This window comes from Cygnus olor (assembly GCF_009769625.2).
Source record: "Cygnus olor isolate bCygOlo1 chromosome W unlocalized genomic scaffold, bCygOlo1.pri.v2 SUPER_W3, whole genome shotgun sequence".
Taxonomy (NCBI): domain Eukaryota; kingdom Metazoa; phylum Chordata; class Aves; order Anseriformes; family Anatidae; genus Cygnus; species Cygnus olor.
This window is the reverse complement of record NW_024429074.1, coordinates 1,085,962-1,107,064: the sequence shown is the minus strand read 5'-3', so window position 1 is coordinate 1,107,064 and position 21,103 is coordinate 1,085,962. Positions and strand designations below refer to the sequence as shown.

At 43.9% G+C, this 21,103-nt stretch overlaps 2 protein-coding genes across 2 annotated transcripts in view; one reads left to right on the top strand and one right to left on the bottom strand.

Moving 5' to 3' along the window:
• The window catches only part of LOC121062950 (alpha-2,8-sialyltransferase 8E-like), a 54,611-nt gene extending 34,169 nt beyond the window's left edge, over positions 1 to 20,442 (bottom strand). The window contains 1 exon segment of the mRNA XM_040543255.1: positions 20,279 to 20,442. Coding sequence (XP_040399189.1) covers positions 20,279 to 20,442 — 164 coding nt within the window.
• On the top strand, positions 5,284 to 6,411 carry LOC121062953 (protein FAM210B, mitochondrial-like). Its single transcript, XM_040543258.1, has 2 exons — positions 5,284 to 5,484; positions 5,583 to 6,411. The coding sequence occupies exons 1-2, from the start codon at positions 5,284 to 5,286 to the stop codon at positions 6,024 to 6,026; spliced, it is 645 nt and encodes a 214-aa protein (XP_040399192.1). The 3' UTR covers positions 6,027 to 6,411.
• Positions 20,443 to 21,103: the final 661 nt, after the last annotated feature.

The following is a 21,103-nucleotide window of genomic DNA, read 5'->3' as shown; positions in this document are numbered from 1 at the left end:
CTGTAAACTGGCACTCGGTTTGCCCACAGCAAAACTTCCTTCATGAGAAATTTGCTTACGGTGAATGCGCAGAACACTGATAGCATTTCTGGTTATTATGTCTTTTATAAAGGCTTCCCTTGTCATCACCAGCATCAGATGTTGGGGAAACGTGCTAATTTTAGAAGGGTTAGAAATAGAAAATGGAAATAACAGTAGGGCAAATTGAGCAAATGGCAAAGTTCCACCATTGGTAATTGTTGGTAATGATCCAAGGCTTAAAAGTTGCATTTTTTTTTTTACCTCTGTGACATGAACCGTCCAACTTACATAGCAGACCTTTACATCTATGTCATTTCCTCAGCTTTCCTTCCCTTCTTTTAATCTCCCTTAACCCTCCTTTTTGTTTTGCTTCTTTTTATCTACCTTTTCTGTTCCCATCCTGTATATGCATCCCTATTGCAATTCTGATTCACAGAAGGTTAATTTACCTCGTTATCTACCTGTTAAAGGGTAGTTAGTGCTGAGAGTGAATGTGCTAGAATTTAACTACCATAATATGCCAAAGAAACATACTGATAGAGCAGTTCATGACTCTGATCTATTTTCTCAGTTTGTTTGCAGATTTGGACAGAAAGTATTTATGAACGTTTAAACTCACAATTGAAAGGATTAAAAAATCTTACATTTTTAAAACTAAAATCTCCTGACTCAGGGCTGATTGACTGAAATCAATGGTAAAACTTAGAGTAATCTTGTTTAACAGAATTAATTTAGGTCAGTGTTCGTAAATGTCTCATCCGTGATTTTTATACTGAGTTTACTCAGATTTTTTTTTACTACAAACCATTATTTGTGGGAGTTTTTCTTACTTGGAGGAATAGGTCTATTGTATATTCACTCGAGAAAATGCTGTACATTACCTTTGTGTCAGTCTTGTGGACTTGCAGTGAGACACAGTCCTATGAGCCATGTAATGTGTCTTCTATGGTATGTTTTGTGTATATATAAGTCTGTACGGTGCTAAACTCTGTAGCACCTGCTCATTGGAAGAAGGGCACTGGATAGTCCCTTTTTCCTGTCTCGTTCAAGATCAGACACTTGTCTTGCTCCTAACCCTAAGCTCAACTCACCACCTTGTGTTTTCTCCTTACCATGTAGAGGAAGAAGCGTCATACCCGGCCCCCTGCTTGCCCTCATCAGATATTTCTGTACCTCAGGTCCCCCGGTCTACCATTTAAAAGCTGAGTATTTTAAGCTGTTCCTCATGAGACATACCTACCATTCCTCACCGTTAGTCTTCCTGATCTCCTCTTGGATCTTACCCAACATGTGTGTGTCCTCTTGTAAACTTGGTGCCTCAGCGACAGTACGCAGTGTTCCCAAAAAGGCTTGATGAGTTGGGAGGATTAGAGAGTGGTTTTATCATTTCTTTTGCTTTAGATCCCCACTCTACCTTTAAGCATTTCCTTCCAGCTGTTACATGCAGAGTGAAGATGTACAAAGGGAAAGGGGCTTTACTGAATGTTTTATTCTTCATTTCATCTCCCTGAATTTTGGCTGCACTTTAGGAGAGTTAACCTCTGAGGTTACCTGCATTGATACCTGCTGCTTATCAAGACTGATGCTATTTTAGTTTGTAAGTTAGTATCCAAGCTCAAAATAGCCAATTTAAATCCAATTAAAAAACTCAATTCCAACTTGGTTTTCCCACACTTCTACTCCCTCTCCCCATGCATCATTCACTGCTGCCCTTAGCAGTTAAAACATATTTTTAAGGCCATACAATTATTTTACAAGGACATTTACACTATTCTACCAGAGTCATAAAGTACAGCAAAAAAAGTGTTAGACTATGATGCTTGGGGACAATCACGGGTGTTTATTTCAACAAGCCTGAAAGTGAAGGTGTCTTAGTCAAAGTGGGAATTTTCTCATATTTTCTTCATACCCAACTTCTACTTAGAAGTCATCACCTCGGGCAACCTCAGCTGATTAAAAACTGTCAGAGCAGTGTCGAAGGTATGGGACTCCCTGGTAAGCCACAGCACTGCATTAGCCTATAGGCATTATAGTATAACCTACACACCCTTTGATGTCATTTTCCAAGCTGAGGGGGCAGTTTAGGATGCCAGCTCTTTCTTCAGTTCATAGTGTTTAAACCACTCCCCACCTCCCTCAGAATTCCTTCTCACCAAAAATGCCTTTACCAGAAAGTTTGTTTTCAATATAAAAAAAACAACAAACAAAAAGGTTAAAAGGCACAAAACATACAAGAATAACCATCATAAATCCTTTCAAAATTTGTCATTTTTAGGTCAGAAAAACATTTGTGGTGACATGCACTGCACAATTTGGGTGGTGGGATGCTTCTGTCACGTGCCCACACTACAAGCAACCCTGGGCTGCCTGTGCCGCTGATGGAGGGAGGCTTTGCAGCAGGGATCAGCCTCCCCTAGGGGAAGGCCAGCCTTTGATCAGGTGAATCCTTCACAAAACTAACTGTATTGAGCCAATCTCTACTGATTTTTAAGGACCAAGACAGTTAGCTCAGGTGGAAATGCCTGCACTGAAGATATTTGGACAATGTTGTCTTAAAAAGCTATGACAACAAGGAAGTTATGTGCACATTTCCACAGTACAGAACAAAGAAATACCTCCTGCATGCTTTGGGAGCCCTGTAGAGCTACTCCACTTTTCTGCTGTGGGAAGCAGGAGCCTTTTTTTAATGCCCCATATCTGTCCTTCTGTTGTGGTTTAACCCGGCCGGCAGCTAAACACCACACATCCCTCTCTGGGATGGGGGAGAGAAACGGGAAAGTGAAGCCTGTGAGTTGAGATAAAGACAGTTTATTAAGACAGGAAAATAATAATAAAAATAACAATAATAATAATAATGATAATAGTACTACTACTAATAATGTGTACGAAACAAGTGATGCACAATGCAATTGCTCACCACCCGCTGACCGATGCCCAGCCTATCCCCGAGCAGCCGGCCCCCCCTCCACCCCGGCTAGCCACCCCTATATATTGTTCAGCATGACGTCAGATGGTATGGAATACCCCTTTGGCCAGTTTGGGTCAGCTGTCCTGGGTCTGTCCCCTCCCAGCTCCTGCTGCATCCCTAGCCTGCTCGCTAGCAGGACAGAGCGAGAAGCTGAAAAGTCCTTGGCTTGGTGTAAGCACTGCTCTGCAACAATTAAAACATCAGCATGTTATCAGCGCTCTTCTCATCCTAATCCAAAACATAGCACCCTACCAGCTACTAGGAGGAAAATTAACTCTGTCCTAACTGAAACCAGGACACCTTCTTAACTTCCTGGGCTGATAACTGCTGCCAATTGGACTAGGGGATGGACGTGGTCTGAGAGATGCTCCAGTCCTTGTAATCAGCCAGTTGACCAAGAAACCTAGTGGGGTCCTGGATGCCCTTTCTTCTGGGCAGAGCAGGCGGGCAGATTGTTTCCTGGCTGTTCCCACACAGCCCAGCCAAGAAGTTAACTTTCGGTATTGGCAGCACCTAATGTTCCCAACTCAGTTGCCAGGCTTCTGAAAACATGAAATTGGGTTAAAACGGAGAAGCTTAAAAATAACAATCAGCAAGATTCTTTTTTGTTGACTTCTGAGCTATAGGAGGGATTTGGCTTGTATTGTCAAGCGTTTCTTCAGACCCAGCTTTTTTAAATATATGTGAAATTTCTACCCAACTATAGGTGGAGTTTCCAGAAGACTGCAGGCATCATGAGACTTGCAATGAGTTTGTGAAAGTTTAGAAGACAGGGAGTTGTGTTGGTTGTGATTTGCATTTGCTTAAAAAATATCGTCTTCCCAAATAGGGAGAAGCAGCAATATGGAGTGATTTAGAGAAGTCATCAAATATGATAAATTATAAATCCTTTGCTAGCATGGCCAACAAATCAGAGGAAAGATCCAGTGCCCACCACATTTAACAACTATGGGAGATGTGAGGGGAAGGAATTTGCAAGTAGCCTTGCGTTGTTTGACACATCCCTGAACTAGAGATAATGAGGAAGTAAGCGGTAGAAACAAAAACTTGAGCAAGGTCGAGATAAACAACTTGGCTGCAGTGTTAAAGATGAGCTTTGCGCAGTGGCCAATTGCTGGCTGGCTTGAGGCACGTGTCCGAGGCTCTCTGACCAAGTGTATGACAGATACGGGTGTGTGAACAGCATATGGGGCTACGGGGAAAGTATATGTAGTGGAGAAAAAATGGCAATAAAGGCCTTCTGTTCAAGAACCACTGGGAGTCCGTGTCTTTCATCCCTTGGTGACCCCGACATGATCAGGAAGAGAGCAACGCTGAGAGAAGCGTCCGAAGGGACCCCAGCCAAATGACTCAAGCTGACGGCAGGACTGCGGCTTTAATCCCGGGACATCGCCTCAAGAAGCAGGTGAGCAACTGGGGCATTAACTATGGGAGCTAATCTATCAGCCGAGGAGGAGGCAATAGCTAAGTTACTGACTCAACTCCTGGTAAAAAGAGGAGTGAAATATGACCTGTATAAAGTGAAACTACTGCTAAAGTTCTTAGAAAAGAATGGGGCCCCGTTGACAGTTTTGGTGGTGTTTGATTTAAAAACTTGGGAAAATGCTGGGACAACTATATGGGACACTGACTTGCAGAAAACGGACTCCACAATCAGTAAGATTGTGAAGTAGGTATGTTTATTCAGCGCTGGGCAGCACGGGGGGTAGTCCCGCCAAAGTCGTGTGCACCTGACGCGGCAACTTGCCTTGGTTATATGCAGCAAAGAGTTACATATGCATGACATTTCACAATACGCCTACACATATTCATAACCTGTCCCCGCTTTGTATTAAAATTAGTTCCAAGGAGTCATTTCCATAAACTCCTCCCATCTGCGCTTGCGCAGTGTGTTCTGGTGGTGGTCGTTGGGGGTCGTGGGGATGAAGGTTGATGACTCTTCCTCGTCACTGCTAGTTGACCTCTTGTCTTTGCACAGACTCAGTTGCTCCATGGCTCTTTTCCATCTGCAGGACCAGTTTCTAAAGATAGGCTCACTCTCTTATTAGGAGACAGACCTCGGTAAGGGGCCCAAGGCTTCTTGCTTTAGTTAATTTGCACAATGCACCATAGCTAGCAAAGACACTAAGTAGCATCCTAGTTTAATGCTGTCAGCGCTCTATCTCTACTTGATAAGATTCTCCTAACTCCCTCTCAACGCTGCCTCGCGGGGAGATACAACAGCTGCTGAGGTGATGACAACCTGGCACTTAGCGACTGAGACATTGAGATAATGGCAAGTGGAAAAAAGGGAAATGACAGTGGCCGCTCAGGCTACACAGGTGGGTGAAATAAAAAGTGATGACTGCGTACCGCCAGAGAAAGCAAACCTGATAGACTTGGGAATAGAGGCAGAGGCAATATCCCAACCCATGGCGGCCACTCCGCGCTCGACGTCAGCTGTCAGCTTCGGGCACCTGCCCGCCCGCCCCGCCGCCGGCTGCTGCGTTTCTCAGGTTTGAGCGCCCGCACGCACGCACCGGGCGCTGCCATGTTCCGTCCCCGCTCGCCGCCGCCCGCCGCCGCCGCCGCTGCTGCCCCTCCCCTCCCCCCCGGGCCGGCCTCCCCTCAGCCCGCCGGCCCCTCTGCCGCCGGCAGCTCGGCCAAGGATGTGGGTGGATCCCCTGAAAAGGCAGCCACAGATCTCAGCAGTGAACACAAACTCAATAAATCCCAGCAGCTGAAAAAAGTTTTTAAAGAATGTGGTGCTGTAGGGGTTTCATTGCATGTTGGAATTTCATTAGTATCTCTAGGAACCTTCTACCTGGCTGTGTCAAGTGGTGTGGATATGACTGCAGTTCTCTTCAAACTTGGCTTCAGTGAATCATCGCTGCAATCTAAAAGGGCTGCTGGTACAAGCGCATTTGTGTTGGCATATGCTATTCACAAATTGTTTGCTCCAGTACGAATCAGCATTACTATAGTTTCTGTGCCATTTATTGTCCGATACTGCTGGAAGATTGTTTTCTTCAAACCTCCTACCCCAAATCTGTGGTAACGTCTTATTGTTTTTTACCGGCCCAACGTGGGGCTCAAGGAATTTGAGATAAGGATGATAGTTGAGAGAAGTTCGGGCAAAACATGGACTGGATGTTTTTATGAACGTAAAAGTTGTGAAGAATTCAAGAAAGTTGTAATTGTGAGGAATATGTTTCATGTTAGTGTGGTGAAGGGACGAGGGGTGGGGTGTGTGTAAATTGTCCACCTCATCGGTGTTGTGATGATGTTATGTTTATTTTGGTGTGGGGAATTCTTTTTCTTTTTGATGTAAGTGGAGTTTGTGAAGATTGTGATGATTGTAAAGTAAAAGTATATTGTAATTATTCTTAAATATGCTTTTCACAGAGGAGAGGGGTGGAATGTAGTGGGTTTACGTGACAAGGTTTTGGTAGCAGGGGGCCATAAGGGTGGCTTCTGTGAGAAGAAGCTAGAAGCTGCCCCATGTTTGGTAAGGGCCCCACTGCTGACCAGAGCCCAGCCAATAAGCGATGTTGTTTGTGCCTCTGAGAGAGCATATTTAAGACAGGGAAAAAAACAACAACAACAAAAAAAACACGCTGTGCCACACAACAGCTGGGAGAGTGAGAGGAGTGAGAAACAGCCTTGCAGGCACCAAGGTCAGTGAAGAAGGAGGGGGAGAGGTGCTCCAGGCACCGGAGCAGAAGTCCCCTGTGGCCTGTGGTGAGGACCATGGTGAAGCAGGCTGTCCCCCTGCAGCCCATGGAGTACCACGGTGGAGCAGGGTGCCGCGCTGCAGCCCCGCTGCCACGGTTACCACCGTGGACACCCTCTCAGCGAGAACCAGAGGGAGTGCCGGAGTGGATGTCTCCACAGTAACAGACACCACGTTGTGGGGTACTCACATTCATAAAATTCCATTGAATGTCAAAGGACCAATTGGGAATGACTGTAGTGTATTGCTGCTAGGACGATCAAGTACAACTTTGACCGGATTGTTTGTTTTGCCGGGGATAATTGATGCTGACTATAATGGACAAATCCAAGCTATGGCTTGGACACCGTCTCCACCATTGTCAATACCAAAGGGAACTAGAATTGCTCAGTTGATTCTTTTCCAAGCAGTAGTCTACAGGACTTGGTTCAAGAACAACTCGAACAAGGACATATTGTTCCGACAAACAGCCTATGGAATTCACCAGTGTTTGTTATCAAGAAGAAGAGCAGGAAATGGAGATTACTGCATGATTGGCGACGAATCAATGCAGTGATCGAGGACATGGGCTCCTTGCAGCCAGAAAAAAAAGAAAACAAGAGAAAACAAGAAAAAAAGAAAAACAAGAAAAAAAAGCAGTACCTTTGAATATTCTATCAGACACGCAATTTGCTGTAGGTGTCGCCCAGAGCATTGAGAGGGCACATTTGAGACATATCCCAAAGGAAAACTTGTTTCTAAAATTTAAAGAGCTGACCCTGACTGCCCCGGTGCCTAAGGTGCTGGAGCAAGCACGGTTATCCCATGCCTTTTTCCATCAATCTGCCAAAGTCTTGGCCAAACAATTCGCTATATCAATCACTGACGTCAAATTGATTGTCCAAACATGTCCTGACTGTCAACAACATGTTTCGACCCCGTCTTTAATGGTAAACCCTAGAGGTCTACGGTCCCTACAGTTATGGCAGACCGACGTAACGCATATTCCAGAATTTGGTCGCTTGAAATATGTTCACGTATCAGTAGACACTTTTTCTCATGCTATTTGGGCGACAGCTGCGGCAGGTGAACCTAGTTGCCACGTCCAGGCTCATTTCCGTGTCGCTTTCGCAGTGCTAGGCATCCCAAAGGAAATAAAAACCGACAGTGGTCCGACCTGTACTAGTCACTCCCTTCAAACCTTTTTTCAAACTTGGGGTATCCGACACATCACAGGCATTCCTCATTCCCCCACGAGTCAAGCCATTGTAGAGAGCACACATTGCACCTTGAAAACACTGCTAAATAAACAAAAAGGGGGAGACACCCAGGAAACACCACAGAACAGGTTGGGAAAGGCACTTCACGTAATGACTCACCTATCATTACCCTTTCCTCACAAAGAGGTACCGCCCATAGTAAAACATTACAAAAGTATGAATTCCACGCTGTCACAGGTGCCACAGTCAGAGCAGGCCTTAGTAATAGTAAAAAATTAAATACAGATCTTTGGGAGGGACCCCAGCCTCTAATAACTTGGGGTTGAGGGTATGCTTGTGTCTCCACAGGTCACGGACCAAGGTGGGTACCAGCAAGGGGGGGTAAGGCCATGGTTGGCCTCCTCCTCACAATCGCCGCTGTCATCGGTTATTGTCAGCCCTGGGTCTCCATCCAACCACGCCGCAACATCTGGGTCACCCTCGCCAACGTGATGGGACAAGAAGCGATGTGCCTGTCCCTGGCTAGTGCTAACGACCCGTTTACGACATGTCTGGTGGGGAACCCGGCGGATAACAAAGACTGGACTGTCTACTTGCTGCAAGCACCCCTAGAGCCACAGGAATTAGATATCCTGGGATGTGAAACAGCAACAGCATGTGTAAGGTTCAATTACACGGGCAAAAACCAAACCATGAAACAAATGGTCAATGCCACACTTGCTCCTTATTGCAATGCATCTCTTTAGTGTAATTATACAACAGGATAATAGCATCCTTCCTTGCGCCAGGAGCCGCTCTGCTCGGCTGCGGGATCGACTGCAAAGGGGATGCCCCTAGGTGCACCCTGAGCATTTTCCTCGGAGGGGCCTCCACTCTCAGCCGCTCACCACGGGAGTAAACAAGGACCTCCTGAAGCCACAGACAAATGGTATGTTTTACAGTACAGGAAGGGCCTGTAAGTTGTATGCGTGACCAGGGCAGCTGGTAAATGGCGCAGAGACGTCTGGAGTGCAGCATAGTCCCTGTAAGGGAGGAGGCTTTGAGACAAAGTATTGCTGTGAAGTGAGTTACTCCACGAGGAACACGGCCAGAGATGGTACAAGCAAGTTTGTTTATTTTTTTAAGTGTGCTGTGGTTTAGCCCGGCTGGCAGCCAAACACCACACAGCCGTTCGCTCACCCTCCCCCCTCCCTCTCCGGGATGGGGGAGAGAAACAGGAAAGTGAAGTCTGTGAGTTGAGATAAAGACAGTTTATTAAGACAGGGAAAAGAATAACAATAATAATAATAATAATAATAATAATAGTATTAATAGTAATAATGTGTACGAAATAAGTGATGCACAATGCAATTGCTCACCACCCGTTGACCGATGCCCAGCCTATCCCCGAGCAGCCGGCCCCCCCTCCACCCCGGCTAGCCACCCCTATATATTGTTCAGCATGACGTCAGATGGTATGGAATACCCCTTTGGCCAGTTTGGGTCAGCTCTCCTGGGTCTGTCCCCTCCCAGCTCCTGCTGCACCCCTAGCCTGCTCGCTGGCAAGACAGAGCGAGAAGCTGAAAAGTCCTTGGCTTGGTGTAAGCACTGCTCTACAACAATTAAAACATCAGCATGTTATCAGCGCTCTTCTCATTCTAATCCAAAACATAGCACCCTGCCAGCTACTAGGAGGAAAATTAACTCTGTCCTACCTGAAACCAGGACAAAGTGATATAGTCTTGTGGTATGAATGAGAAGTGCAAGGGGCCTCTTTGCGTGATTGTGCTGTGCGAGTGAGATACAGCATCGCTGCGAAGCAACATCCCTAGCGCTTAGTGGCTTGTTGACTGATGGAGATTCTATTAGGCACGCTACTTTACAATCGTAATTCTGCTTGTGATTTTCACTTTGTTGCTTATTGTACCTTGCTTATTGCAGTGTCTGCAGTGCTTGATAGAAGAATCTATAAAAAGCGTTTGGTTGGTTGAAAATAAAAAAGGGGGAATTGTGGGGAAGGAATTTGCAGGAGGCTTCGCGCTGTTTCACACGTCCCTGAACTAGAGATAATGAGGAAGTAAGCGGTAGAACCAAAAACTTGAGCAAGGTCGAGATAAAGTAAATTGGCTACAGTGTTAAAGATGAGCTTTGGGCAGTGGCCAATTACTGGCTGGCTCGAGGCGCATGTCTGAGGGTCTCTAACCAATTGTATGACCGATTCGGGCACGTGAACAGCATATGGGGCTACGGGGAAAGTATATGTAGTAGAGAAAAATGGCAAATAAAGGCCTTCTGTTCAAGAGCCATCAGGAGTCTGTGTCTTTCATCCCTTCACAGTTTGTCAATCCCTACATAGACTCAAATGCTAATTCTGAGATGTTCAAGAGGAAGCACTCAGCAGTTTCCATTTAGCTGATTTAAACTAAGTGGACAGGTATTCAAACAGCATCCAACACAATTCTCACTTGCTTAGGCATTTATTGGCTATGATTTCAGAAGCGTTCACCTCTCTTGTAGGCATGGTAGCTGCCACTGGAAGTCAGAGGAAAAGCACTGATTACTTAAGGTATATTGTTCCCATCCTTTGGGTGTCTGAATGTGCTGAGAATTTTAAAAACAGTTCCTTAGAAAGCTTTTCTTTGAGATGGCTTTGAGAACAAAAGGATTTGGATGCTCAGACAAATCTGATATAACAATACTATTCTTAATTAAAATCTGACATAAATATGTGCTTTTTTGTTGAACTTCTCTACCTCCACCATCAGACTGGAGTTAAGGAGAAATAAAACACAATGGTAGCAATCCATGTTAGGGGCCAGAGAAAGCCCAGCCTGTCCAACGAATTCTATGAGACTGTATTGAAATGACAAAGATGATTTAGCGTATAAACCAAGCTCTGTATCGCTTTCATCCCATCACTGTTAGTCTGTATTAAAACCCAATACCTAAGAACTGCACATACCCATACAGCAGTTATGGGCATAATGGAGAAACACGAGTTGATGACCTGGGGGAATGGGTATTACAACAGAAGCTAGATCAAGTTATTTTTATGGATCCTTTAAATTCTCAGTTACCCTGTAACTACAACCGATCATCTGAATTTTCAATAAGAAAGTAAAGTACAAGATTCCCATAAGAGCTTTATTCAAACCATCATTTGAAATGTAAAATTTTGATGTGTCATTTGAAAATAACATCAAAAATCCTATTTGACCTGAATTTCTGTTAGGTTCCCAATATAAAACCCTTATGTAGGAAAACCTTTTTATTTTTATCAGTGGTTCATGTTTGCAGTTAACAGCAAAATCTGGGGGGGATCCAAACTTTGAGCTGTTCTGGAGAAGTTCTCATGCCACCCAGGGGAACTGTATGAAGAGAACATGCCCAGAAAACAACATCTCCAGCTATCTCCATGAGGACCTCCTAAAGCCAGAAGCATCTAAAGCTTCTGAATTTTGCCTTTTAAGTACATCCAGAAGTCAACTTGAAATACTGGGAAGAGAGAAACCCACAGGAGGGAGAAAGGGACTATAGTATGTGACTGGAAAAAGCCCAAGAGCCTCCCAAAGCAATCTGCTACCAACTGGGAACATTTCTAACCTGTCAAAAACTGCTTTGAAGTGTTTCCTTCACCCCTCACTGAGGTTTTCACCTCCTCAACTTTGCCAAAACCCAAACCAACCACTGTGATCCAACGAGGGACAGAAAACTTGAGACTAAGAGGAAGAAGCCAATGCTGAGAAGATAAGAGCAGAATATCAAAAATTCTTAATAAGGAAGTAAACTTATTACTGTCAAGAAATACAGTAACCCAACAATCTTTTAAGAATGTGACTGTTTGGAAATGTGTTTGCATATTTTTCAAGGACACAAATACATTTTTATGAGTTCTGTAGAGGAAATTTTGTACTGTGTTTCATAAATAGTGACAAATCTGGGAAAAGACTTCCTCGGCTCTCATAAAGGAGATAAAGGTCATGCAACATGGACCTTCCTCTGGTCTCTCACCAAAAGCCTTGGGCTCTCCTTCTGACTTAATTGTTCACCTGGACATTCAGCCCTTATTAAAGAGCAGATGAAATCCATTGCACTTTTACATCTCCTATGTGCTTGGCTTAGTGGAGCTGGGGCTGAACAACTTGTGTATTTTGAAAGCTGCTCCAGCTGAAATTGGTTTAAGAGCTCATCTGGTAGAGCCTGGCCAAAGCCCTGTGTGGATGTACTCCAGATAAATTTCCAATACCAAACTGACTTCATAGGACTTCTGGATGGTCACTGCATTTTACAGGGTGAAGGGGTCCCCTATGACTATCGGTCCAGATACAAAGACAACTGTACCATTTTTCATCCTCCTTCAGTACTCATTTTTCTTACTGTGTTTGGTGTTATCCATTCTTTACTTTGGTTCATTGAGTGAGACAAGACTGGGACCCTGAATGTTCACGTTTTATATGATGAATGGCTAGAGGCAGGAATACATCCCCATGCAACACTCAGTGCATTGCACACCACTCCCACCTCTCCCACCCCGCTTCAGGGGGATAGCAGTGGATAACCCAAATCAGCCTCATGCTCTCTTTCAACCCAATACTGGATTACAGTACCCTGTGTGCACCTCTGGACAGCTAAGAATGGTAAAAATCTACATTAACATGTATTTTTATCTTTCCTGTGCACTTCTGGCTGTGCTGCTAAGTTAGAGAGCTGCAGCTCAGATGAGATGTCAAACAGCACGTTATCGCATGGCAAAGCTGGCTTCAGCCCGTGGCACAGTAGACAAAGTTGTCATTTTATGAAAGAGATGAAATTTTCTGAGTCCCAGAGACTCCCTTTGATCAGCGCTTGTTTACCCAATCCACAAACTAAAAAGAGAGAAGAAAAAGGATGTGCTACCAGAGAGGCAGAAGGATAAGGAGGAAAGGATTGCATTAAAAATAAACCATTTCTAGATCTGAAAAGAAATCCATGAAGCAGCAATGCATTTGCAACAGAGTTGTTCCATTACCCTACAGCTTAGAAAAGCACAGGGCTGTCCTGCAAGTCACTAATTCTCACAAGTACTTTGAATCCACATACTTCCAGAGTTTCCATCAGTCACTGGGAGAGTCGAATTCAGTTTGGCACCTTGGGACCTGCAGAGGAGGCTGGATGATGTGCTACTGATGGGATGCTTATAAGCATCCTGCAGCAAGGCAGGGGACACCGCCCGCAGTGTCACTTCTGCACTGTGTGGGGAGAAGATGCTACTGGCCACAGGAGCTGCTCGACTGAAGCTAACTCATCCTGTCCGCTGAAGCAGATGCTAAGCCTCCTTAGTTTTAATGCTCCTGATGCTGCAACACTCAGGTTACAAACATTACTGACACTACAGCAGCATTAAGGAATTTGTGAGACGGTACCCAGTCAGCAGACTACCTTTTTTTCCCCCTCTCCCAGGAACATACATGCTCTTCATTTGCCCCACAGCCTCTCCTCCTCCTGCTTCAGACACCAAGGCAGATTAGCAGAGGCAGCTCCCCGCAGCTCCGGCTGACCTCTTCCCGCACAAGGGCTTCGTGCTGTCCTTTTCCCCAACACCAGACTCTAGCACAAGGAACACGAGCTCCCTCAGCCCCTGTGGATGTTCTCTAAACCCAGCTCCTCTACTCAGCGGGGCCTGGAGCCTGGTCCTGCCAGGAGGATTTGGAGAGCAGCCCGCCTGCTCTCCCACAGGAGGCATCAGTCTCACCCACTCCTCGGGCTCTGAGTGCTGCTCCTGCCTATTAACTCCCATTCCAAACCATGGAGCTCCCCTGAACAAAGACACATTCACCTGCCAGAAAGCTTAATTAGTACCAATGGAAACTGTCCTCCCCATCGTCTTCCTCAGTATGATATCCAGCTAAAATGTAAAGGTGTAGTGCAGTTTATTTTGATTTATGCTCTTGATTAGTGACAAGTTATACTCCTGACTACACGACTCCTTTTGCTATGAGGAAGGGTTGCATTTTAGCTTTCCAGGAATGACAGGCAGGTTTCACATCCATAAAACGGCGTTTAGACGTCACCCCAGAATCTCCTCTCCCTGTACTGCTTTCCCTTCCTTTGCTGAAATCTAAATAATTTTCAATCCTCAAAGGTCAGAATTCAATGGGAAAACCAGCCCAGGAATCCACGGTTCTTTACAAGAGGGAACACAACGACAACTGAATCACAGCAAACCTCGCAGTCACACAGAACTGCATTTTCCCACGGCACTGGGCAGTGCACACAACTCACTGCTTGATGTCCATTCAGGTCAGTTATAGCTTTCAAATATACATTTTTCCAGGATCAAATCCCGTATCTTAACACCACATGAGCCACAAGTGCTGGGAGAGGACTCTTTTTATGCTCCTCAGTACTGAATGTCCAGAAATGAGATGCTATTTGCTCTGTAATTTTCCAGTTTTGAATAACCACAACTTTCTTCTTTTCTAACCTTCATGTCTCCCATTGCAATCTCCTTCCAGCTGAGTAGCTTACTGAGCTTGCGAGAGAGATCTGGCTTCCCAATACACCAGCTAACACTTAGGTCTTTTATCATCTGCAGTCGGGCTGCTCCTGCTTTGTTCAAAAGTAAGCTTTTCTTGGTCATGCTACATGAATTAAAAAGCCTGAGACTTCAATCCTGTCTTCAAGTGACATTTGGATTTGAGGCACTGATTTGTCTGATACATTGCACAAAGATTTGAAAATATAATTGAATGTAATTGTCAGGCGTGTTTTAAATGAAACCATTTTCTGCTGCACAAACCGCCCCCCCATTTTGCTCGTTCCTGCAGTGCTGGTTCTGCACTGCTCGTGGTGAGGCTTCAGCGCTTACACTGCAAGAGAGCAGAGGAAGGATTCTACCTACCCTGCAGGAAAAACAAAGATCTTTCCAAAAATGCACATGATCTAGTGACTAAGAAACAAGAACAAGTGAACTAAGCCCTGCAGGCTTCCATTGAATACTTACTAAGAGAGATGTCCAATTTGCGGTACTTGCACTCATCAGTATGGGCAGAGCCATGGCCAAGTTCAAGTCTAGAGTCACCTTCCTCACTCAGGAACAATCCCCAAAGCACACGGGGACTCACATTCATCCAGGAGGGCTAGCAGAGGATCCTCAGACCTTTTTAGCAAAAGCATCGCTCAGGTTTAGCGTATCATGGCTACAGGGGCTCTGGAAAATTCAGGCAAAACAAGGCAAAGTAGGTACTGACTTCATCAGCCCATTGTGAGTGAGGGACCAAATCCTGCCAGATTTTGCCTCTATTATTATTTAATAGCTATTAACTTATGAACCTCCTGAGTACCCACCTAGGATATTTTGAAAAGTTTGGCTACATATCTCCTCACAGTGTCACAAGTTTTTCCATAGTTTTGATAAGAGAGAGCATCAGAAATGTCCAGAAATGTCTCAGGATCCCCTGCCTATCTTCCACATGAAAGATTTTTATGTTAAAAACAAAACAAAACAAAACAAAAAGTGCTTCCACAAACCAGACCTAAATTCAAATGTTTGATCTTCCACAGAGAAGGAGTGGCTTTTATATTTCTGTCCTTTAAAAGCAATTCATTCATAGCTCTACCTCCTAATTAACCTCAGAGAAGTGCATGCATCAGTCTGCCGTATCTCAGAAGTGTCCTGTTTCCGGAGTACTTATCTGATCCGGTCACGTGATTTCACAGGCACTTTACAGAGCCATACAGATGAGATGACAGTTGCATACCTTGTGGATGTGTTTTTCACCACAACTATGAATGTTTCTGGCAAACTAGCACTTGATGCTAATTGCCATTCTGCTTTTGATAACCTGTCCTCATGTCTTAATACACAGATCATTTGGGATTGCCTGGCTCTGCTACCCTATACCACATTAGGAGCATGAACTGACCACGCATCCAATCCTGCCAGTGCCGTGTTGTTCCCTTCTCATCCATCCACTTATTTGAGACCAAGGTTTCCTCAGAATTTCTGTCTAACATACTGTTCAGTATAGCACAGCTGGGAGTGAAATAGCAGGACCTAAAGCAGAAACAGCCCTAGTTGACATAGCAAAGTCCCAGCTACCTCCTGCAGTATGTTCACTCACCGGGGATAAACCCACCTCGCAGACCATACTCCCAAACCAACACCACAGCTCCCTGTGCCCCCTGGGTCTTCTCCCCCAGAGACTGCCATGCATCTTCATTTAGAGGCTTTTCCACCACACAGTGTCACCCTCAGAATGATTTATTGGAGAGCATACTGAATGGGCATTTTGGAGAAGACTTTGTTGTTTCTTTTCTTTCACGATCACCATATCAAAACAACACCGGCTGCTGACAAGCAGCAGCGGGGTATGCTGCAGGGAGTACTGTTTTACCAGAGTCATTTCAGAGCTCTCCAATTTTAATAAACTGCTGTTCAGCTGTTTTAATCAAGCCCATTCCTATCATTCTGATTGAAATAAGCCGCTGATGGTGTTATCCGTATGACCACCTGGGAGTGGTCATAACAAAACATATGACAATACTTATACATCAATAACATCTCAAAAACACATTTTAGTTTGTCATCACAAGCAATGGCTTTTTTTTCCCTTGTGTTTCTCAAGATTTTAGTATCTTTGTATGATAAATACAAAGTTCAGCACTGTGACTTAAGGAACATCCTCAACTACTGTCTTGGTCAATGAGGTCTGATGGTTCAAGCCCTTACATTCCTTCTTGTAAAATGTGTATTTGATGAAATCAATTGATTACACTTTCTATTTTGTAGCCACTGGGACAAAGTTCCCTATTTGCCATACTGGAGAATTCAGTGTACAAACCAGCAGGCCCAAAAGTACACAGCTCACTTCTTTCGCCCATCAAAGCCTTCTGTGGTCTTACTACCTATGTCCTCTATTGAACCCCATCTTCAGCTCAGATGGACTGAAGGTGGCAGAGAACACCATAACCCAACCAATAGGCCAGATGTATCATCGCACCATTAAGGCGGTTTAATCTTGGCAACAACAAATGCTTTAAGCATGAAGGTTCACAATCCCAGTAAGTTGCAAAACATATTAAAAGGAAAACAGAGCACTTCAGGCTCTAGAAAAGAGATGAAATCTAGGGAAGAATCTCTAGGAAAGTCCTCCTTAGGTTGAATGTACATACCTACAGTTGGCCTCACCACTCCATGGCTTTGGAGGGTTATGTTTTACTAAGAACACTTTTCTTGTGAATAAAGTATTCACAACTTTATTGCTTCCTAGAAGATGTACAGCAATATACTATACATGGAAATGAAGCTTTTGGTGCTCAAAAAGCCCCAGCAAGTACAGACCTCTGTGAGACAACTACTCACAATAATAACAGCTGCCACAAACCTGAGCCACGCTCTCAGTTGCACCACTTACTGAGCCAAGTTCATGATACCATTTTTAATCTCCATTGAACAGTTCTGTGCATTCTAAAGAAGTGTCTAATGCCCTGGGATGAAAAGCCTTGGTTAGCTTGGTTACTCTGGGACAGCAGAGCTGCCTGCAACTGGAGTAGGGCTCAATTTCTGAAACTGTAGTGAACTCCCCTGGACAGTAAAAAACATTCCAGCTGCAAGCCACACTTTACTTTGTACAGTAGTTAATGCCTGAATCAGTTCCTATTGAAATCAGACAACATGATGTTCTTCATTTCTGAGCTATTTGATCCTTTCTGCAATGTTTGATCTCCACTGTTCATTGGTTTTGATATGGCCACTACTCTTGTGAAGTATGGCTGCCTTGCAATTCTAATGAAATTATTTGCTCAGTATGCCTTTTGCTTTGGAAGTCCTTCATTTGCATCTAATAAATCACTCTTATAGAATGAGTAATAAGTTGTTAATGTCTCAGCACCATATATTAAGTTATATAGATAAAGAGTAGTTATAGAATATATTTGGAACAATACCAGGCATGTATGAATAAACACATACCTATATACATGTAAATATATTAATTCTAGAAGCTAATTAAAAGAATATTTATATCTATTTCAATTACTACCTCTAAACACAAAACCTTCTACAAGGAGGTGATGACACACAATAAACTTCAGAGCCATGCAGTGAAAGGTATTTACTGTGCATATGCTGACATATAATTAGTTTTGTGCTCTTTTGACATCTCTCTGGAGACCTGTAAATGTATACAAGTAAAATGAGGCCAGCAAAATTTAGTCTGCAAGTTTTCTTTTTGGCGGAAAGAATTATTCACTAGAGGAAGGCTTGCTTTCAATTGATATCAACAGTTTGATGTTGGGTGTTATATTAAGACTCTCAGGAGAAGTCTAGTGGTAACAAAGTAAGAGAGGTTATCAAAGGTAAACAGCAAACAGTTTATGACATAGCTCTGCAGTTACTCACCAGAGTCTCACCTCTATATGTATAGAGTTCTTTTTTATTTTGCTGTATACTTAGCTTTCAAGCAGTAGACAAATGGGTAAATAACATCTGTAACATAATTATGTGCAATGCATGTCACAGCTAGATTTATCAGTAACTCAAAATCCCCATCTTTCAGCTCCACAGTCATTAACGTGACACTGACTTTGACATTTACATATTTATATTAATATTATAACTTTTGGAATGTATACCTAACTCATGCAATTAGATCCTGCTTGTATAAAAAACACTTGCATCCTGAACCTCTTCCTTGTTAAAGAGGCTAAACAAATTGAGAGTAGAACTGCTATTCAGCGTTGTTCAGTATTAGCAAGTATTTTGCATTCAAACATTTTGGTTCTCCATCCTGCACTTCATGATGGTTCAATTGTCTCTGCCAAGAGTGCCTAGAGGGGGAAAGCTGTATTTATTAATCCTCTATCTTCAAGAAGATATCTGTCTTTATGCCACATTTGGTCTTCTTGTATGCCAAGTGCCTAAACTGAAGACTTTGAATATACAGACTGTAAATGCACACACCAAAAATGCAACAAAATAGAGACAGACAGATACATACATACATACATAAATACAGACTTAGAAGAATGAACCATCTTTCTCTTGTTCTGAGCTAAAAACTGCAGCTAGTCTGGTTGTTTTCATAATGCTCCCATAACTAGTTAAACGAGCTGAGTGTTGGGCAGCACTGATATGGATCACATTCCAGCTAAGAGCCCAACAGGAATTGCAGCATTGCTGTGGTTCAGTGAAACCAGGTGATTTTTGGCAGGTCAGAGTCTGTACTTCCACTTGCCTTTGAAATGCTCTCAGCTCCACAGCTGTAGTGGTGTATGGTTACCAAAATACACTGTGATGGTATTTCACACAAAATACTTAATTTATGCAGAGAGTTTTATTTATACATAGTTATTAAATGCAAGCTTCTTTTAATTATTTTTTTTCATTAACTTAAAGTGTTTCTAAGGTTTTCCTGCTGTTTATTGAACTTGATACTACACATGATTCAGGATTTTTGATTTCCTTCATGTCAATAGAGACTGGGAGTAAGTACTATGCACTGAAAGCTCCTTTTTTAACCATCCACAAGAATATTTCACCTTGCATCTCTATGCACTGAATTCACAAAGCCTTGATCCTCAAGGTAAAGGTCCTGAAGTTTCCCCTATACAAAAGCTGAGGACTAGACAGCCTTCCCAGCAGGGCTTTTTTTCTATAACTGAGGTTCCAGAAAACACCCCAGATGTGCCTCATACCTGCACACTGATTTATGCAGATAGCACGTGATAATCATGGAGCTCTTTGGGGACAACTGCAGACAGTTTCTTGCCTATGCACGTCCTTTCATGACCCTTCATATACATGTCAGCCTAAAGGATCCTACTATAAATTAATAAGTACCAAAAGCGCAAGAGCACATCAGCACTTCTTAAATCATCTCAGAATAGTAAATAAAGGGAATACTCTGCTCTTGTCTTGATAGAACATTTCTCCCCTACTAGGCACTGGAAGGATTTCAAATTAAATTATGTTTTCTTAAAATATATATTCTATTATAAAGAAAGCCTTGGGTCAGATTTTCCAGTGTGCTCTGCGTGCATCAACACTACCATGTTGGGACATTCCCCACTTCTCACCCAAGTCCCACTCTACCACACTGCCATATATTGACACATGGCCTTGGGGGGGGGGGGGAGGGGGGAATGAAAATAGGAGAGGCGAGGACACAAGTCACCCTCCTACATACCTCATGGATGCTTACAGCATATTCCAAAATGGCCCTGGGACCTCGAAGGGGGAAAACAGCACAGCACTTGGGCATCCCCAGCATCTTATGTGACATGGGGAGCAGTGGGGAGCAGTACTGAGCAGCCAAAGCAAACCGTAAATCTGTTCGTTCATACAGCCTGTGCCCACACTTGTGGTTCATACAAAGAGCATGAAATCTCTGTAGTCATTCCCTCTGGTGTTGGTATCTGGTGCCTGGGTCCCTGCCACTCTTCACTGCTCCGTCATCCATGAAATTAAAGGTGCCAGTCCAATTTGCCAACTCCTCTCCATTCTGCCAGCTAAACCGCAGCCCTCTAGCAAGAAAACGAGGCAGTTCATATATGATACCATTCATTAGGTTCACTATCAGCATGACTTCTCATGTCCTTAACACAGAAAGGTGACTATGACACAAACATCAACAAAAACAATAAAAAGATACCAAGAACCACAATTCATTATCTTTCTAGTATAAACAATTAATTATCACTTCCCATAGACTCTACAAGTCCTTGTCTGAACACACCAGCAGTTGCCCCAACCAAAACCCTCCTCCCTTACGGGGACTATGCTGCACGCCAGACGTCTCTGCGCCATTTACCAGCTACCCCAGCCACGCGTACGACTTATAGGCCCTTCCTGTACTGTAAAACATACCGTTTGTCTGCGGCTTCAGGAGGTCCTTGTCTACTCCCACGGTGAGCGGCTGAGAGTGGAGGCTCCTCCGAGGAAAATACTCAGTGTGCACCTAGGAGCGTCTGCTCCACAGTCAATCCCGCAGACGAGCAGAGCATCTCCTGGCTGGCTCGCCAAACTGACTTGCAGAAAACGGACTCCACAATCAGTAAGATTGTAAAGTAGGCACGTTTATTCAGCGCTGGGCAGCACAGGGGGTAGTCCCACCAAAGTCGTGCGCATGCGACGCGGCAACTTGCCATGGTTATATGCAGTAAAGAGTTACATATGCATGAAGTTTCACAATGTGCCTATACATATTCATAACCTGTCCCTGCTTCATATTAAAATTAGTTCCA